At 48.2% G+C, this 14,603-nt stretch overlaps 8 protein-coding genes across 8 annotated transcripts; 1 reads left to right on the top strand and 7 right to left on the bottom strand.

Moving 5' to 3' along the window:
* Window positions 1–318: 318 nt before the first annotated feature.
* On the bottom strand, window positions 319–950 carry BJ212DRAFT_1320667 (uncharacterized protein; the record flags this gene model as incomplete). The annotated part of the gene is made up of 5 exons (XM_041334389.1): window positions 717–950; window positions 649–667; window positions 515–593; window positions 444–457; window positions 319–390 (listed from the first exon to the last, which is right to left on the bottom strand). Coding segments are annotated over exons 1-4 (329 nt in total), but the record flags the coding sequence as incomplete, so codon positions are not given.
* A 972-nt stretch (window positions 951–1,922) lies between these two features.
* BJ212DRAFT_1444332 (ABC1-domain-containing protein) lies at window positions 1,923–3,992 on the bottom strand (the record flags this gene model as incomplete). Its single annotated transcript, XM_041337945.1, has 6 exons — window positions 1,923–2,259; window positions 2,312–2,802; window positions 2,859–3,205; window positions 3,262–3,612; window positions 3,670–3,805; window positions 3,858–3,992. 6 exons carry the CDS (start codon window positions 3,990–3,992, stop codon window positions 1,923–1,925), a joined length of 1,797 nt encoding a protein of 598 aa, XP_041198222.1.
* A 65-nt stretch (window positions 3,993–4,057) lies between these two features.
* Window positions 4,058–5,696, bottom strand: BJ212DRAFT_1320665 (Aspartate/ornithine carbamoyltransferase). The gene is made up of 6 exons (XM_041334388.1): window positions 5,665–5,696; window positions 5,211–5,606; window positions 4,766–5,160; window positions 4,558–4,711; window positions 4,425–4,498; window positions 4,058–4,372 (listed from the first exon to the last, which is right to left on the bottom strand). The coding sequence occupies exons 2-6, from the start codon at window positions 5,589–5,591 to the stop codon at window positions 4,318–4,320; spliced, it is 1,059 nt and encodes a 352-aa protein (XP_041198221.1). The 5' UTR covers window positions 5,592–5,606; window positions 5,665–5,696; the 3' UTR covers window positions 4,058–4,317.
* Window positions 5,697–5,810: 114 nt separating this feature from the next.
* On the top strand, window positions 5,811–9,528 carry BJ212DRAFT_1320657 (JmjC domain, hydroxylase-domain-containing protein). The gene is made up of 8 exons (XM_041334387.1): window positions 5,811–6,269; window positions 6,324–7,057; window positions 7,111–7,371; window positions 7,416–7,677; window positions 7,726–8,203; window positions 8,261–8,620; window positions 8,678–8,939; window positions 9,012–9,528. Exons 1-8 carry the CDS (start codon window positions 5,980–5,982, stop codon window positions 9,380–9,382), a joined length of 3,018 nt encoding a protein of 1,005 aa, XP_041198220.1. The 5' UTR covers window positions 5,811–5,979; the 3' UTR covers window positions 9,383–9,528.
* Window positions 9,529–9,899: 371 nt separating this feature from the next.
* Window positions 9,900–10,331, bottom strand: BJ212DRAFT_1475807 (uncharacterized protein; the record flags this gene model as incomplete). The annotated part of the gene is made up of 1 exon (XM_041339290.1): window positions 9,900–10,331. One exon carries the CDS (start codon window positions 10,329–10,331, stop codon window positions 9,900–9,902), a length of 432 nt encoding a protein of 143 aa, XP_041198219.1.
* On the bottom strand, window positions 10,128–11,825 carry BJ212DRAFT_531194 (uncharacterized protein). Its single transcript, XM_041343419.1, has 3 exons — window positions 11,491–11,825; window positions 10,737–11,408; window positions 10,128–10,683 (listed from the first exon to the last, which is right to left on the bottom strand). Exons 1-3 carry the CDS (start codon window positions 11,707–11,709, stop codon window positions 10,423–10,425), a joined length of 1,152 nt encoding a protein of 383 aa, XP_041198218.1. The 5' UTR covers window positions 11,710–11,825; the 3' UTR covers window positions 10,128–10,422.
* A 910-nt stretch (window positions 11,826–12,735) lies between these two features.
* BJ212DRAFT_1261487 (flavoprotein-like protein) lies at window positions 12,736–13,569 on the bottom strand (the record flags this gene model as incomplete). Its single annotated transcript, XM_041330178.1, has 5 exons — window positions 12,736–12,863; window positions 12,917–13,130; window positions 13,191–13,344; window positions 13,402–13,459; window positions 13,512–13,569. The coding sequence occupies 5 exons, from the start codon at window positions 13,567–13,569 to the stop codon at window positions 12,736–12,738; spliced, it is 612 nt and encodes a 203-aa protein (XP_041198217.1).
* A 220-nt stretch (window positions 13,570–13,789) lies between these two features.
* BJ212DRAFT_1295653 (uncharacterized protein) lies at window positions 13,790–14,536 on the bottom strand (the record flags this gene model as incomplete). The annotated part of the gene is made up of 4 exons (XM_041332332.1): window positions 13,790–13,941; window positions 13,972–14,171; window positions 14,331–14,406; window positions 14,497–14,536. The coding sequence occupies 4 exons, from the start codon at window positions 14,534–14,536 to the stop codon at window positions 13,790–13,792; spliced, it is 468 nt and encodes a 155-aa protein (XP_041198216.1).
* Window positions 14,537–14,603: the final 67 nt, after the last annotated feature.

The following is a 14,603-nucleotide window of genomic DNA, read 5'->3' as shown; positions in this document are numbered from 1 at the left end:
CCCTGTACGCGTAGAAACTGTGTTGTTGAAACAAATAAGCATCGTCCTGAGGGTCAGTTACTGGGAGACTCGTACCACTGAACGAAGAAAATGATCGAATACTGATAATTTGTTACTGGACATCATGAACGACCAAACATGGAGGACTTACTGACACAAATATTCCCAGCTTCGTCGTCGATGATCATTATACAGTACACTACAATAACACAAATGTACTTGCCAGTATCTGCCTATTCTCCCAATGAGTCCACTTAGGATCCAGGAACAAATCTATCGACTTACCAGGGGAACTTAGTCGTACACTCGAGGGACGTACTACGTCGGCACGAAATGAAGATAGTCCAGTATATCCCTATCACTGCGTATTGGTGAATTGTGTCGAAAAGACTGTGACACCGTTATGGTATCAGCATACACTCAAGATTGTGCGAGGCACCCACAAGACTGTCATTATCTAGTGATGAAAGATGACATTGGTGACATTTTTATGAATGTAAAAAGTTGTGCTCACGAATAACTTGAGTTTTTTCGGATCTTGCGGAAAAGATCGCAGGTAGAACATATACTGCCAGAAGGATATCCCATAGAGCCTTTACAATTTTGCAAGTCAATCTTAGATAGAGACCGAGTGACGCGAGTCCTTACGCTGTAGCTATGATGTATCCTTGGCCTAAAGTCAGCTGCGAGGTAAGGTGGATCACCGGAATGCTCACCAATGAACCCCGGCCCCCACATACCCACAATGGAATTGGACGCCATGAGACACGAAGGGAAAACAAAGAAAGTGAGTGAGCTGAAGTAAACACTGGATCTGCAAGACTCTTTTATGCCTAAATTTATGTTCACGCATTATCTTTGAATGAATGCGCTTGGCACTGCGGCAATCATGATACCATAAGTACATTCCGAGCTTTACCCGGGTCCGTCTCCTGGTCGGCATCAGCTATTAGTACTTAAACAGACGAAGACTAGCTCACTTCGCTACTAGTAGGGAACCGCGGGGGTAATAGGATGCCGTCGGCAAATTTCGTCGGATTCAATTAATCCTTGCCTGTTCTCATATGTACTTGGTACTACACTCTCCATCGCGACTGAATGTTCGTATCGACCAACCCCTGGTATGAGTTTTACAGTATTATGTATTTACTTGTGTACCGAGTCCCCATTCTCTATTCAAAACTCGTATTCGCCTGGTTGTAAACGGTTTTGTACCGTATATGGCCCAAAGTAGCAGTCGGTGGCGTCAATCAGACCAGCGCTGGTACTATCCCGAATTCTGATGTAAACTCGCGACACCCTACAGAAGTCGGCACTTTCACAAAAATCACATTTCTAGCTAGGTAAACATATCGATATCATTCTCTCTAACATGACCACGACTCAGTGAGACAGAATTGAGTGAGACGGTTGAAAGCGCCGAAGTCACACAGAAACGTCACCTGTTGATATGCGCCATGACTCCGGATCCGAGTTTCAATATTTCAATCCTGCACACCGCTTTGGAAGTGCCGGTTTGTGGGCGCAGCGCTACTGGATATTTTCAACAATTCTGCGCTAACCCCAGCTCTGGGCCACGTCCTGCAATAATCGGTTTGGTAGTCCCGTTGCATTATCATCGAAACTTACATAGACACCTCATCCATACAATGTACGTCTCATTACATCACCCTCAATTCTACAACCACAGCACAATCACCCTCGCACATATCTACTAGTAAATAGTTAATACTGTGCTTACTCGCTTACGCTGAATATCAAAGGTGCCGATTGCACCGGAAGGGACAGTACTGCACAATAAAATATACGAGTCCAAGTCTAGTTAGATCATCATCTAAGAAGTCCTTAGCTGATAGCAAATAGAGATAAGTGCAATATTATTCCATCACCGTGACACACTGGGACCCACACATTCAAATCTACTAGCCCTCAAACGCCCCAGGTCCTACCTCAACACCAAATGTGCTCTTCGCAAACCCCCTCACGCTCCTCTCCAGCTCATCCTCAAAGCCGCCATTCGTGAGGCCCAACAATGCACGCACACGCTGCCGAATTTTCGACACCCAGAACACGACGTCGAGGCTGAACATGGCACTGCGGAAGAGTAAATCGCGCCAGAGCTCGCGCGCGTCGAGGCGGGCCCACCATGCGCGAGATGATCGTTCATGCGTCGTGACGAGCGAGCGGGAAGCCCAATGCGCAGTAATTTTGATGCGATTGACCGGAGAACCGAGCGATTGGTTGTTGCCTTGTACAATTCTTTGAGATGAGAGTTAGCGAATGTAAATGTATAAATATGGGGTCTACGTACCGCATATTCCGCCCTAAGAAAATCAATTCCTTGGGCATCTTATCGGTATCGACGAGAAATCGTTTCAGTCGTTCTTTCATCCGAACACTCTGTTCATATGCATTAAGCTCCTTGCCAGGATCCCCATTAGCCTTCTCCCCACGTGGACTCGACCCGTTAGCCTGCCCAATCTTCACAGGCCGCATCAGGATGGCACTCGCAAACAGCCCCGCCTCGCCGACACCCCAGCTTTCGGTGACATTTCTTATTGTATCCCAATCCGAGGTGAGGAGTGCGCGCCAGAGAGAAGCGTACTGGCGCTTGACGGCGGGGGGCATGGTAACATACAAGCCATGGTCTAGTAGTACCAGCTGAGGGTCGCGGAGCACGGGTTTTGATGACGATTGAGAAGACGACGAGGAGCTTGGGCGAGCACGAATAATGATGTTCCCTGGGTGCGGGTCACAGTGGACAAAGCCCCAGTCGAATATTTGTGCGCTGAACAGCTCAACCTGCACGAATAGGAGGCATATCAGTCATAAGTCTACAGAAAGGTAGAAATACGGACCATCGTATGCATTATTGTGTGCATCCCGCCCTTTAATTTGACATGATTCATGCTCTCAGGGACGCCATTTTTCTTTTCCTCATGCACCGTATCCGCAAACATTCCCCCACCTCTTTCAGGCAGTTTCTCGCCGACAACACGACCTAGTGCCTCCCGGTCACTTAGCCGCACGCCATCGATCCACTCCGCTGTTAGCACACGCTTGGTTGAGAATTCGGGGTAAACCTTCGGAATGTGAACCTTTCCAGCTAGGCGGGGCTCGGATGCAATGAGAGATGCAGTCCGCTGTGCATTAGAGGCCTCAGCAATGAAATCAAGTTCAGCATGGAGGTGAGAGGAAATAAAGTCTATTAACAATTAACACGTCAGTTCTGTATTTAATTGCCGTGGAAGGCAGACGCACCAACGGCAAAATAAACAGGTAGGTCAAACACCCACTTCTCGAATGCCCACATCACGGCTCTAAATGCCATGAGATCGTAACTGGTCTGACGCCCTACGTCTGGCTTCTGTACTTTCACTGCGACCCAGTCGCCATCCCATGTACGTGCTTTGTGGACCTGTGCTACGGAGGCACTGGCCATAGCGTTTTCATCAAAATAAGCAAACAGCTCTTGAGGGGACTTATTAAATTCGCGTTGGAATACGCGAGCAATGGTAGGATATGGAATTTGTGGAGCATCATCGAAGAGGCGGGCGAACTTTTGCTGAAATGGTGCGGGCATGAGCGCGGCGTTCGCGCCTATTGCTTGACCTAGGTCAAATAAGATATTGTGAAGGGGACAGAGTGAACAGAAGTAACGTAACGTACCAATCTTTATGTATAGTCCGCCATTGCTAGTGAAAAGGTCGTACATTCGATCTGCAACGCGCTGGTGGATGGCGGGTATACGGTCTGCATGCTCTGGCGTGAAGTTCAGCTTATAGTCTACTGATATGAGTGCACACTATTCGTCGTCAGTCATAAATTTGAAAGCGCTGAATCATGATTAGTCTTACAGTCCATAGTGTGCGGAGGTTACGGGTTACGGCGGACGCGTTGAGTTCAGTATCTGCAAGGTAAGCTCCGCCAAGACCGAAGGTAGTATATACTGTCCGTTTAACCAGGCGTGAGCGAGACAGGCGGAGGAGCATTGAAGAGCGGGTGCATCAATCACTGACCCAGTCAGGACTTTTGACCAAGATGCCGCTGAGTTCATCCCGTGACGTGGACGGCTTCGGTTAACCGGTAATCTACATAGCTAATGTACACAGTCTCTCCGAGCTCTACTCTGCTTCAACAATCATTCCACTTCATTGCAAACTTATAACGGTCAGGCGTTTCGAATTCATTGAAGTTGGTTGGGAAATGATTGATATCGTCGAAAATGTCCTATAAGTACTCCTTGAAGGGGGCACCATAACCATGATACATCCTGCGCAATTACAATATTTTAGTCCTTCCAGGCTGTCATTCCACTCAACGCCTTTCAAGGTCTTTCTCCCCCGTAATGTCCCATTTGCCGAACAGAAGACTGCGCATGTTTGAATTAACAATTGCATCCCCAGATACCCGAAAAAACTCACTCAAACACGGCCATGATGGTCCACTTCCGGTTGTCCGCTTCTGGGAAAACAAGAGACCGAGAGCTATAGAACACCTAAAGCACGCGACACATATTGAATCAACCTCCAAATGAAAATTCAATCGGAAACTAACCTCATCGTCTACCTCATCCTGCTTTCGTGGGAGACAGTGGAGGAACTTCCAGTCCGGATTTGCACCGCCTTCACGACAGAGAGCTTCTGTAACCTGATAGCCAGCAAAGTCACTCAAACGCTGTGCCTTCTCAGCTTCTTGGCCCATTGAAATCCTATGACGTAAGATGTATAGATGAGCATGCCCAGGCGGGGACGGGGTGACGTACCAAGTATCAGTGACTACAACATCTGCACCTTTTACAGCTTCCCGGGGATCATTGCTCCAGACAATGTGCTTGTCACACCCGAGCTCAACGACACGGTCCCAAACTGGTTTGGGAGGGTTGTATTGGGGTTGTGGAGGTGTTGCGACGCGAACCTTGTGACCCAGACGGGGGTAGGTCACGAGCATGTCATGGAGGACGTTTGCAGAGTCACCGACATATGCAATCGTGAGAGGTCGTAAGGGAGAAAGAGGTTTTATAGGAGATGGGGCTGGTATATCGGGCGAGAAGAGGTGGGCATGCTCATGAAGTGTCAAAAGGTCCGCAAGAACTTGTGTTGGATGCCAAAATGACGATAAAGCATTGAGCACAGGTACTGGAGAGTACCTCGCGAGCTCCTAAAATAAACTAATTAAATATAGGAATAATAGGCGCGGAGTTTTCGCACCTCGATCTCTTCATGAGCACCGACGCGTGCAAATATGCCTTGGCACATACCACCGATGACTCGTGCGGAGTCACGTGGAGATTCGTTCACACCAAATTGGATATCGCTGGAACCCAGGAAAAGGGCGCGTCCACCCAAAAGAACAGCAGCGGTCTCCGCTGCGATACGAGTGCGCGTGCTGCGTTTTGAAAAGAGAAGAGCAATAGACTTGTTGAAAAGGGACTGAGAGGGCATACGAAGATTGCTCTTCTTCTTAGTCGCGTGCTGTGGAGTCATCCAAGGCATAGACAGGTGCTTCAAGTGATGAGCATGGTTAACAAGTCGATTGATTTGAGGACCACTGAGGTCTGCGAGCGTCATAAGACGTGGAACGACAGACATCCTTTAGTTAATATCCTGTTGTAATGCTTAGAACCTCTGCATGTCTATCTGTCTACTCTGTTGAATAACTAACCTTGGAGCGAGGAAATTGAAATTTGACTGAAGTTAACTGAAAGCATATAATTTGCAGAATTTGATAATATATTCCATCTGTGGCATCTTACATAATGTCTTCGGTGTTAGCCGACTTCCTTTGGCAGCAGTTCCGCCCCTTCACGACTTCTACAACTACGACAAGTTCAGCATCGTTCTCAACGGTCACAACGTTCTTGCTCTCTGGTATTTACATCTTACTCGTTGTTATCGACGAGTTCTATCTTTCGGTCTCCATTCACTGCAGTGTTGATCTGATTACATTCCACGCGTCGTGGGAGATTAACCGAACGCGATGGAGGCAACAACGCCTGCCGATGTCAACTCAAGGTCACGCTCCCCAACTCCAGCTCCACTTGTTCAACCCGACCATTTCTTTGGTTCAGAAGGTACACACCTCCCACCATCTCCCAACTCAGACGGGAGAACATGGCTCGAGCCCGACGATGACCCCCTAGCCCATAGAGGCATACCAGTATTCAAACCGAGCATGCAAGAATTTCAAGATTTTGAGGGATACATGAATAAAATAGAGTGTTGGGGTTTGAGAAGCGGTATCGTCAAGGTAATACCTCCTAAAGAGTGGTGAGTGTCGTGAGATCCTTTGACTTCATGACACAAGCCCACATATCTACATAGGGTCGACGCGCTTCCTAGAACTGAAAATCAATTGGGAGATGTCAAGATCAGAACCCCGATCGAGCAGCATATGCTTGGTCGCGGTGGTCTGTTTCGCCAGGAGAACGTCGAGAAACGTAAAGTTATGAGCGTCAGAGAGTGGGCAGAGCTCTGCGAGAAGGAAGAGTTCTGCGCACCCGGTGTTGAAGACGTCGGCCTTCATGGCAGAAACGTGGCCGTAAAAACGAGGTCAAAACGCACCAAAACGAGGGCTGCAAGCACCAAGGTCGAATCTATTGAGCCGGAGGACTCTCCTGCTCAGGTCAAGGAAGAGGAGGGAGACGACAATAATGAAAGACATAATGGAATTTCTACCCCACTGTCCCCGCCGACAAGTGTTGGGCTTCCCCATACTCCAGTTTCCACAACCGCTGATGACCCAATTCATCACCCTGATCCCCCGTCCAACGATCAACTATCAGGAGACGTGGAGATGACCGCGCACGATGATAATGATGCATCTGAAAAGAAACCGGCTACGAAGAAACGCGGAGCTCAAAGTCGGGAGGTAAGAGAAGCAGAGCGTGCAGCCAAGGATACAGCATTCCTCAAAACTTTCGATCCGCACAAAGATTGGCTGCCTCCATGTACCACAGCTGATAATTACACCGTGGAGTTTTGCCAGAAGCTCGAACGACAATTTTGGCGGAACTGTGGCCTTGGGAAACCAGCTTGGTATGGAGCAGACACTCAAGGTTTGTATATACACTCTCCAAGAAGTTATATCTAAGGTTTTTCATTCAACTAGGCTCAGTTTTTACGGACGAGACTACAGCTTGGAACGTCGGTCATCTCCCGTCATTCCTGTCGCGGTTACTCCCTTCGTCATCCAAAGGCTTGCCAGGCGTGAACACACCTTACCTATACTTTGGGATGTGGCGTGCTACCTTTGCATGGCATGTTGAAGACATGGACCTCTTTAGCATCAATTACATTCATTTTGGAGCTCCTAAATTCTGGTACGCAATGCCACAAGGACGGGCCGCAGCTTTGGAATCTACCATGAAGGGTAATTTATCATTTTTATCCTCTTATAGTTACTGATTGTCCTAGGCTACTTCCCGAAGGATATCTCCCAATGCCCTCAGTTCCTGCGGCACAAATCCTTCTTAGCATCACCTACCCTCCTGGCACAGTCTTCATGCCGTCCCAATTTTTTGGTTCAGCGTGCGCAAGAGTTTGTCATCACCTATCCTCGTGGATATCATGCCGGCTTCAACCTAGGCTTCAACTGCGCCGAAAGTGTCAATTTTGCGCTGGAGAGCTGGGTAGAACTTGGACGCAGGGCCAAGGCATGCCAATGCATTCCTGATAGGTCGATATCTTGTCCTATTGTTTGATCAGCGGTCTGACTTTCTTCTAGTGTACGGATTGATGTAGATCAGCTGCTGTACGATAGAGAGGTCGAGCGCTTGTACCCTCCAGTGCCTGAGCCCGAAAAACGACAACCTTCATCGAAGCGCAAAGCTCTTGACGGCCCGGAGCCTCAACCCAAGCGTAAACGCCCCAAAGCCAAAGAATCCTCGACGTCTACACCGGTCGCAGGGCCATCCGCGTCAAGGGTCACCCTCAAGCTTGGCCCTCGGCCCGTGGAGGACATTTTCCCCTGCTGTTTGTGTATCTCAACGAGCAGGGATGGCTTGTTCCCCGTACAGGATCCACCTGTTGGTCGGCGGGAGCTTCCTGAAAGCTTATCGAGTCTTGCAACCGAGGCTTGGATGGCACATGAAGAGTGTGCTAAGGTGGTACCTGAGACTTGGATAGACGAGGTTGAGACGGAGATGTCTGTGGAGAAAAGGGTATTTGGCGTGGATGCGATCGTGAGAGATCGATGGAATCTGGTATGTTCCAACACAGCGAAACATCTTCACATACGCTTAGCTGACCGTCGTGTACAGAAATGTGCTGCTTGTACAAAAGCGCGACAGAAGGCACATGGCGCACCTATCCAGTGCACCAAAGGAAAATGCGCGAAATCTTTCCATGTTGGCTGCGCGAGAGATGGAACCAGCGGCATTGTTTTCTCAATACTACGCGAGGTCGAGAAGGAAGTGATACTAGTATACCCAAACCCGCTACCTCCTGCGCATCACACTGTCCCAACTCCTGATGAGGCCACTACATTTTTGGACCTGGCTTTGTCTCAGTCTCAGATGCAACCAGATACAACACTACCTTCTCCCGTTGAGGTGGAGCCTCAGGTGCTGAAGTCAATCAAGAAGTACGACGTACATGTTCTCTGTCTGCAGCATAATCCAGTGAGCCGTTTCTTTTCGCGGGCTTCAGCAATGACGAGTTGACACCTACATTTGAAGGCTATCGCCGCCGCAAAGAGGGCTACGAAACAGGACCGTATCAAAGGCGAGCTCGTTGGCCTCCCACCTATGTCACGCATCAAAATTCGTGTTAGCTCTGGTGTCTTTGAGGTCTCTTTGGTGCGCATTATTGAGGAGACCGGATCTGTTGAGGTTCTTTGGGACCGTGGTATCAAGCGGGAATTCAAGTGGGGAAGCGTCATTTTTGGACAGACTGAAGGGCAAACTGTGGTGCAAAAGCCCTCAGAACCGGCTCTTGAGCGTGAGTCTAAATCTTCCCCACACCCCTCTTGTTGTTCACTTGTGTCTTGTGGTTCGTTCGTTGCGAGTGCAGTTCCTCATCCTTCGAAGCAGGTAACAGCTTATCCGTCGATATCGGCGGCTGCGGTGTCGTCGTCGTCCGCGATTCCAACGCAAGTGACTAGCCCCACGACGCACTATGCCCCTTATTATGCACCACAGTCTCATCAGCAGTATTACTCCTCGAATGCATATGGCTCAGGAGCTTGGTCCTACAATGCCAGGTATGAAATCCCAACACATCAACCGATGCCGCAGATTCCCCATGGATATGCTGCATTTTATTCGCATCCTGCATACGACCGGCCTGTCAGCAATAACAATACCGCACACCAGGGTCAGGCCCCGAATGGCGCTCAGCTGCAATGGCAGCAGCCATACACTGGAGGGGACGTGAGAATGTAGACCCTTCGGATCAATAAAACTGGTTAGAAAACAAGGTATACTTATTTTTTCATTCAGAGCTGGGACGATTCGCTTTAGGTACATTATTAATGGTGTTGTGATCAGTGTATTCTTTGCAATTGACTGCATCGGTTTTTATGCCCTCCCATGAAGCGTTGAGAAATACCACTAACATGGAGGTGAGCTAGGAAAGCAAAGCTTGGCGACCGTGCCTATGTACAACTATGTTCAGGACACCAAATTCCTAGTCTAGTCCACCGTCAATCAGGAAATTTTTTAGGACCCGCGAGTCGACAACTTTCAATGGCTCACCAGGTCTTACTTGCTACTTTCGACATCGCACGAAGCAAACGATACAGTCTTGCATCGTCAACTCCATTACATATTTACCTTTCGCTTTTGTCGAGCTGCATTCGCGACAACAAACGAACAATATATACTACGGTATAACTCAACACCACATCCGAAGGTGCTCGAATTAGCTAATAATTGAATACCTGATAACATACCCCGCTTTCTAAACGTCAATGACCTCGAGCCTTCTAATATTCTCATCATTAATAGAATCCACGTTGTTGAGCATATAAATGTTGTCCTTATCGAGCCATATGTCCTCCAAATCGATAGCTTCCATCTTCCTGTCCGAAACGACCTCGACGTAAGGCAGTGATGTCGTCAAGCTCCGCCTATACAGTCCATAGTACTCGGTGACGTCTATCGTAGATGGATCTTTGACCACTCGTCCTAGACCCCGCCTGTTCGTCACAGCTAGTGGACTGAAGTCCATCATATGCAATATATACTCCTTAGGACATTCCGGGAAGCGCACGTGCGTGCCAACTGGGAATGCCTGCAAGACTCGATTCCCGCTGACGTGAATTTTGCATTCACATGGGTGCTGGAAAATACGAGCATTTGACGGGCCCCAGTCATCCCATGGTATTGGCATTGCTACTATCATTCCATCGAGGTCGAAAAAAATCCTGGTGGATATGATGTAGACTCGGTTCGCATCCGTTGTAATGCATAGTAGCCGGTGTTTAGGGTCCGAGGTGTACATCGATTTTTTGTTCTGCGTTTGCGTTTGCGTTTGCGTTTGCGTTGCGCCGCTCAGTATCATCCATCGGAAGGAGACACTGTTTGACCAGCCATCGCTCGGGCGACTGGAAACATGCCAGCAATTGCGGCGTCTGAGAAATATCCTCGATTGAATAAATCTTTAAATCGATGGTGACAACTAGCAGTCTATTACTTCCGAGGAAACAAAAATCGCCGAGTCGCGTTGTGTCGCTGAGGACACTCTAATTGGAGAATTAATCTTTCAGTCTTTCAATTATTTCTGACCAAGGCTCACATTAGAAGTCGTCGAGTGTTGCCAGTCCCAAATCTGCAGCTGCCACATCTCCGAAGCCCATGTTTCGACACGTGAAACGAGCAAGGAGCGTCGCAAAGCGATATGCCTCCCGAAACCTTTAAGCTCCGTACGCGTTGTCGCAAATCTGGTTTCGTCGTATCCGGGCGGCCCCAACAGAATCAGTTTCGGCCCAGCAGCTTGGGGGTGAACACTATCACCATCCAAGGCTCTGAGGTCAATATAGGCCGTCTCGTCGTAAACGAAATACACGACAGCAATCAGGTTTTGTGTTGGGTCCATGAACACACCATCGGAGTAGCGCATTGGACTCAACGTTCCTGGAGACCATTCGCGCGCGAATGTTCGTTGTGAGCGCTTTGGTACTATTGGAATGATCCAGGCCAGGTCTGTATTTTTGTCCCATAAAGAGAAATGTCCATCAATAACGGCTTTCCTTTCATCGCACATTTCTGTTGGAAAGAAGATTGTTTTGAAAGAGTGCAAGTCAAACTTAAACCACGCGTGGGCTCTGTCCCTCAAGAGTCGTAGACGTTCGGAAGTCGCAGTGTGGTCGTCCGTGTTTGGAACATGGAGTAGTTGCTGGCCACTGAGTTCAACGATGTACTGAAGCTGGGAAGAGGAGATGTACGTCAGGCGAAGGGCCTTACATACCTGCAAGAGGATTATTGTCAGTATAGAATACAATCATAACATGATGCAGCATAATCATAAGGTGTAACTCGGTGGCACTCACAGATGCACAACGAAGTAGATCTCGGCAAAGAAGGAAGCTCAAAACGTAAGACCGTAATTCTCCAGGAAGAGACAGAAACCCTGCTTTCTTAACAAGGTGAGCTGCGTGACTAGTATTCTTGACTATCGGAGAGGTAGAAGTCATTGGAAAGAAGTTTGAGCTACAGAGTGGACTCTTCAAGTGGAAATGCCTCCCAATAGACAATGCAAGGGCCTCCATTGGTCCACAGTAACGGCACGGTTCCGGCCGGCCGTTTTAGCCACCGCTACCTCCAAGGGACCATGAATATCAATGTGTGGTACATGAAAAAGGAACACCGAAGGAATCGTGTACTAAATATCCTTTGATTAGTAGTGACCGCAGTATTGATATCCCCCTTCCCGAACACGGTATTAAGGAATGTTAAGGAAGGTCAACTTACAGTGTTACTGTATAGTGTTGCTGGTTCCTTGCTATTGATCTTGTCGAGCATTGTTGAAGTATTGGCTATTGCCGACATGGAACCTCGCTGATGACAATGAACCTGGTTGTATTGATGTCCTGGACCCCTCTCGTCGGTTGACCTAGTAAGGAACGACTTGTACTACTGACTTCATCCCATTATCTGAAGGGTATCCACCAGAAACTGGATCGAATATCGGGGTAGGAGCCACAGGACGGCACCCATCATGTGTGCCGTGGTTAACTAAGTGGAACTTTGATAGTATAAAATTTAAATAACACGAAGTTGTGCTTTGACACGTGACCGTGACTGGTCATATTCTCGGGTAATGTGCACTCGGAGCAGTGTTACGCCGGACGACTTTTCACTAGCACCGCTATCTATGTCTTTCTTGGAGTCACTCTGCTACGGGTGTGGCCTTAAATTACTTATTTTGTATTCGCAGGCCGCCTGCGTTTATTCCGAGTCTTCTTGACACCTCGGTTGTTTACAAAAACGCGCGAGCGTAAGAATCAAAGACTACTTTGGAATGTCGATGCACCGCTACAGCTACTGATAACTTGGGGGGGCGGTTTGGTATTGCGGAGGGAATTTAGTTGCATGCGATAAAGATCGCCCCCAAGCATGCATGTCAGGATGCAGGTACGCCCACGAGGATATATACTGGTCAGACAGCATGCAACAAACTCAATTTAAGCGAGCAAACATCCTTCACATCAATTTTTGTTTTTATTTTTCAGGCACGTATATTATGAGTTCTCTGCAAGTATCGTAAATGTGATTATGTATGGGCCATGGCCCTTCTAAAATTTGTACCTGGAAACAATGTCCCAGAAGCCCTTGCCTTGAAGGGTAGCGAGTTCTAGTTCAAGGGCTGAAGGTTGGCGTGACCCGTCGGGTCCAGCGAAGGTGCCAGAACCCCAAGGAGAACCTGAGTAGTAAAATAAGCAACCCTCAGTTATGGATGCGAGGGAGTAAACATACCACCGCGAACTTCGCTGATGTCAGTGAGTTGTCTGAATGTGTTTTTGTAACCCATAGGCACGTAGATAATCCCGTGGTGAGTAAGAGTAGAGAGGGAGTTGATGATAGTAGCCTCCTGTCCTCCGCCTGGTGTGCCTGTAGAAACGAAAACACCCGCGAATTTGCCAGCCAAAGCACCACTGGCCCATAATCCACCGGTTCCGTCCCAGAAAGCCTGTGACGATGAGGAATATGATTAGAATTTTTCGAAGGATTTGACAAGTCAGAGACGTACTTTCCACTGAGCGGGGAAATTGCCATAACGGGTAGGAATACCGAATATAAAGGCGTCAAAGTCGGCAAGTTCGCTTGGGGTGATGATGGGATAACTTGGCTTTGCGGGAGCATGCATCTTTGCGAGGACTTCCTCGGGCAATGTTTCAGCAATCCTGAATAATCCAGTGAGTAAGGTAAGTACACAGATGGGCCCACGATTGAATACATACTGGTAAATGGCGGTGGAGCCGCCAGCGGACTCGATACCACTCTTGATAGACTCAGCCACTGATGAAGGTCTCATATTAGAAGGACCCCGTCCTGGATGGTTTGTACTCACTCTTGACGATATGACCGTACATGGAGTAAATGATGATTGCGACTTTGGGAGATGACATGTTGAAAAGGTCCTAAGACTAGCAGTTGACGAGGGAGGGGAAAGGATGACTCTGATGATGTGTCGATGAGGGGCTGACCTGGTATTTGTACTGAAATCTCAGTGCATTGTCCCCGGCGCCCATGCTCACCAAGCCGTATTTTAAAATCGCTCTGTAATCGCAAATTTCAGTTACACTTACAGCAATATGTTACAGCATCCCCTGCCATCCCTTACAAAGCTCAAGAACTTTCGCCTCTATCTGGAACCATAACAATTCTAAATTCAAACTGAGCACTGAGCCCAACAGTGAGCAATGCGAACTCTGCCATCACGAAAATGGCGTACGTGCGAATTCTTACTTGATTGTTACAAATCTCGAGAACTTTCGCCTCTATTTGGAATCATCATGATTCCGACTCACCAACTCTGACTCGGACACTCTGAATTCGGCGCGCGCAAAGCAATATGTCTCCCGAAACCTTTCTCATTGTTGCATCCCGGTTTTCGTCGTATCCGGGCAGTCCCGACAGAATCAGTTTCGGAACTTTTCGTCCAGATGTTGAAAGATGTTGAACGGTATCGCTATCCAGGGTTTTAAGGTCAACATTGACTGCTTCGTGACTCATCAACAATATGTAATACAACGGCGATCAGGTTTGGGGCTGAGCGCTGAGCCGCTGAGTCCATGAACACATCGTCATGGTAGCGCATTGGACACAACGCCGTCTTCTCGACGCTCTTTCTGGAAAGGGGACTTGAAAGAGTGAAAGTCAAACTCACCGTCGTAGGCTCTGTCCCTCGGCCTCAAGCTTCAAGAGACGGTTGTAGACGCTCGGAAATCGCAGTGTGATCGCCCCTGTTTGGAACAAGGAGCAATTGTTGGCCGCTGAACGATGTACTGAAGCTCGGAGGAGAACATGTACATCTGGCTAAAGGCCTTACATACCTGCAAGAGGATTATTGTAATTTGTCAGTATAAAAGACATGTTGCAACACGATCATAGAGTAACTCACAGATTAGTACAACGAAGAATATCTCGGCAAGGAAGAAAG

This window comes from Suillus subaureus (assembly GCF_016647635.1).
Source record: "Suillus subaureus strain MN1 chromosome Unknown BJ212scaffold_3, whole genome shotgun sequence".
In the NCBI taxonomy this organism is placed as follows: domain Eukaryota; kingdom Fungi; phylum Basidiomycota; class Agaricomycetes; order Boletales; family Suillaceae; genus Suillus; species Suillus subaureus.
The sequence above is the reverse complement of the archived record's forward strand: the minus strand, read 5'-3'. Positions and strand labels throughout refer to the sequence as shown.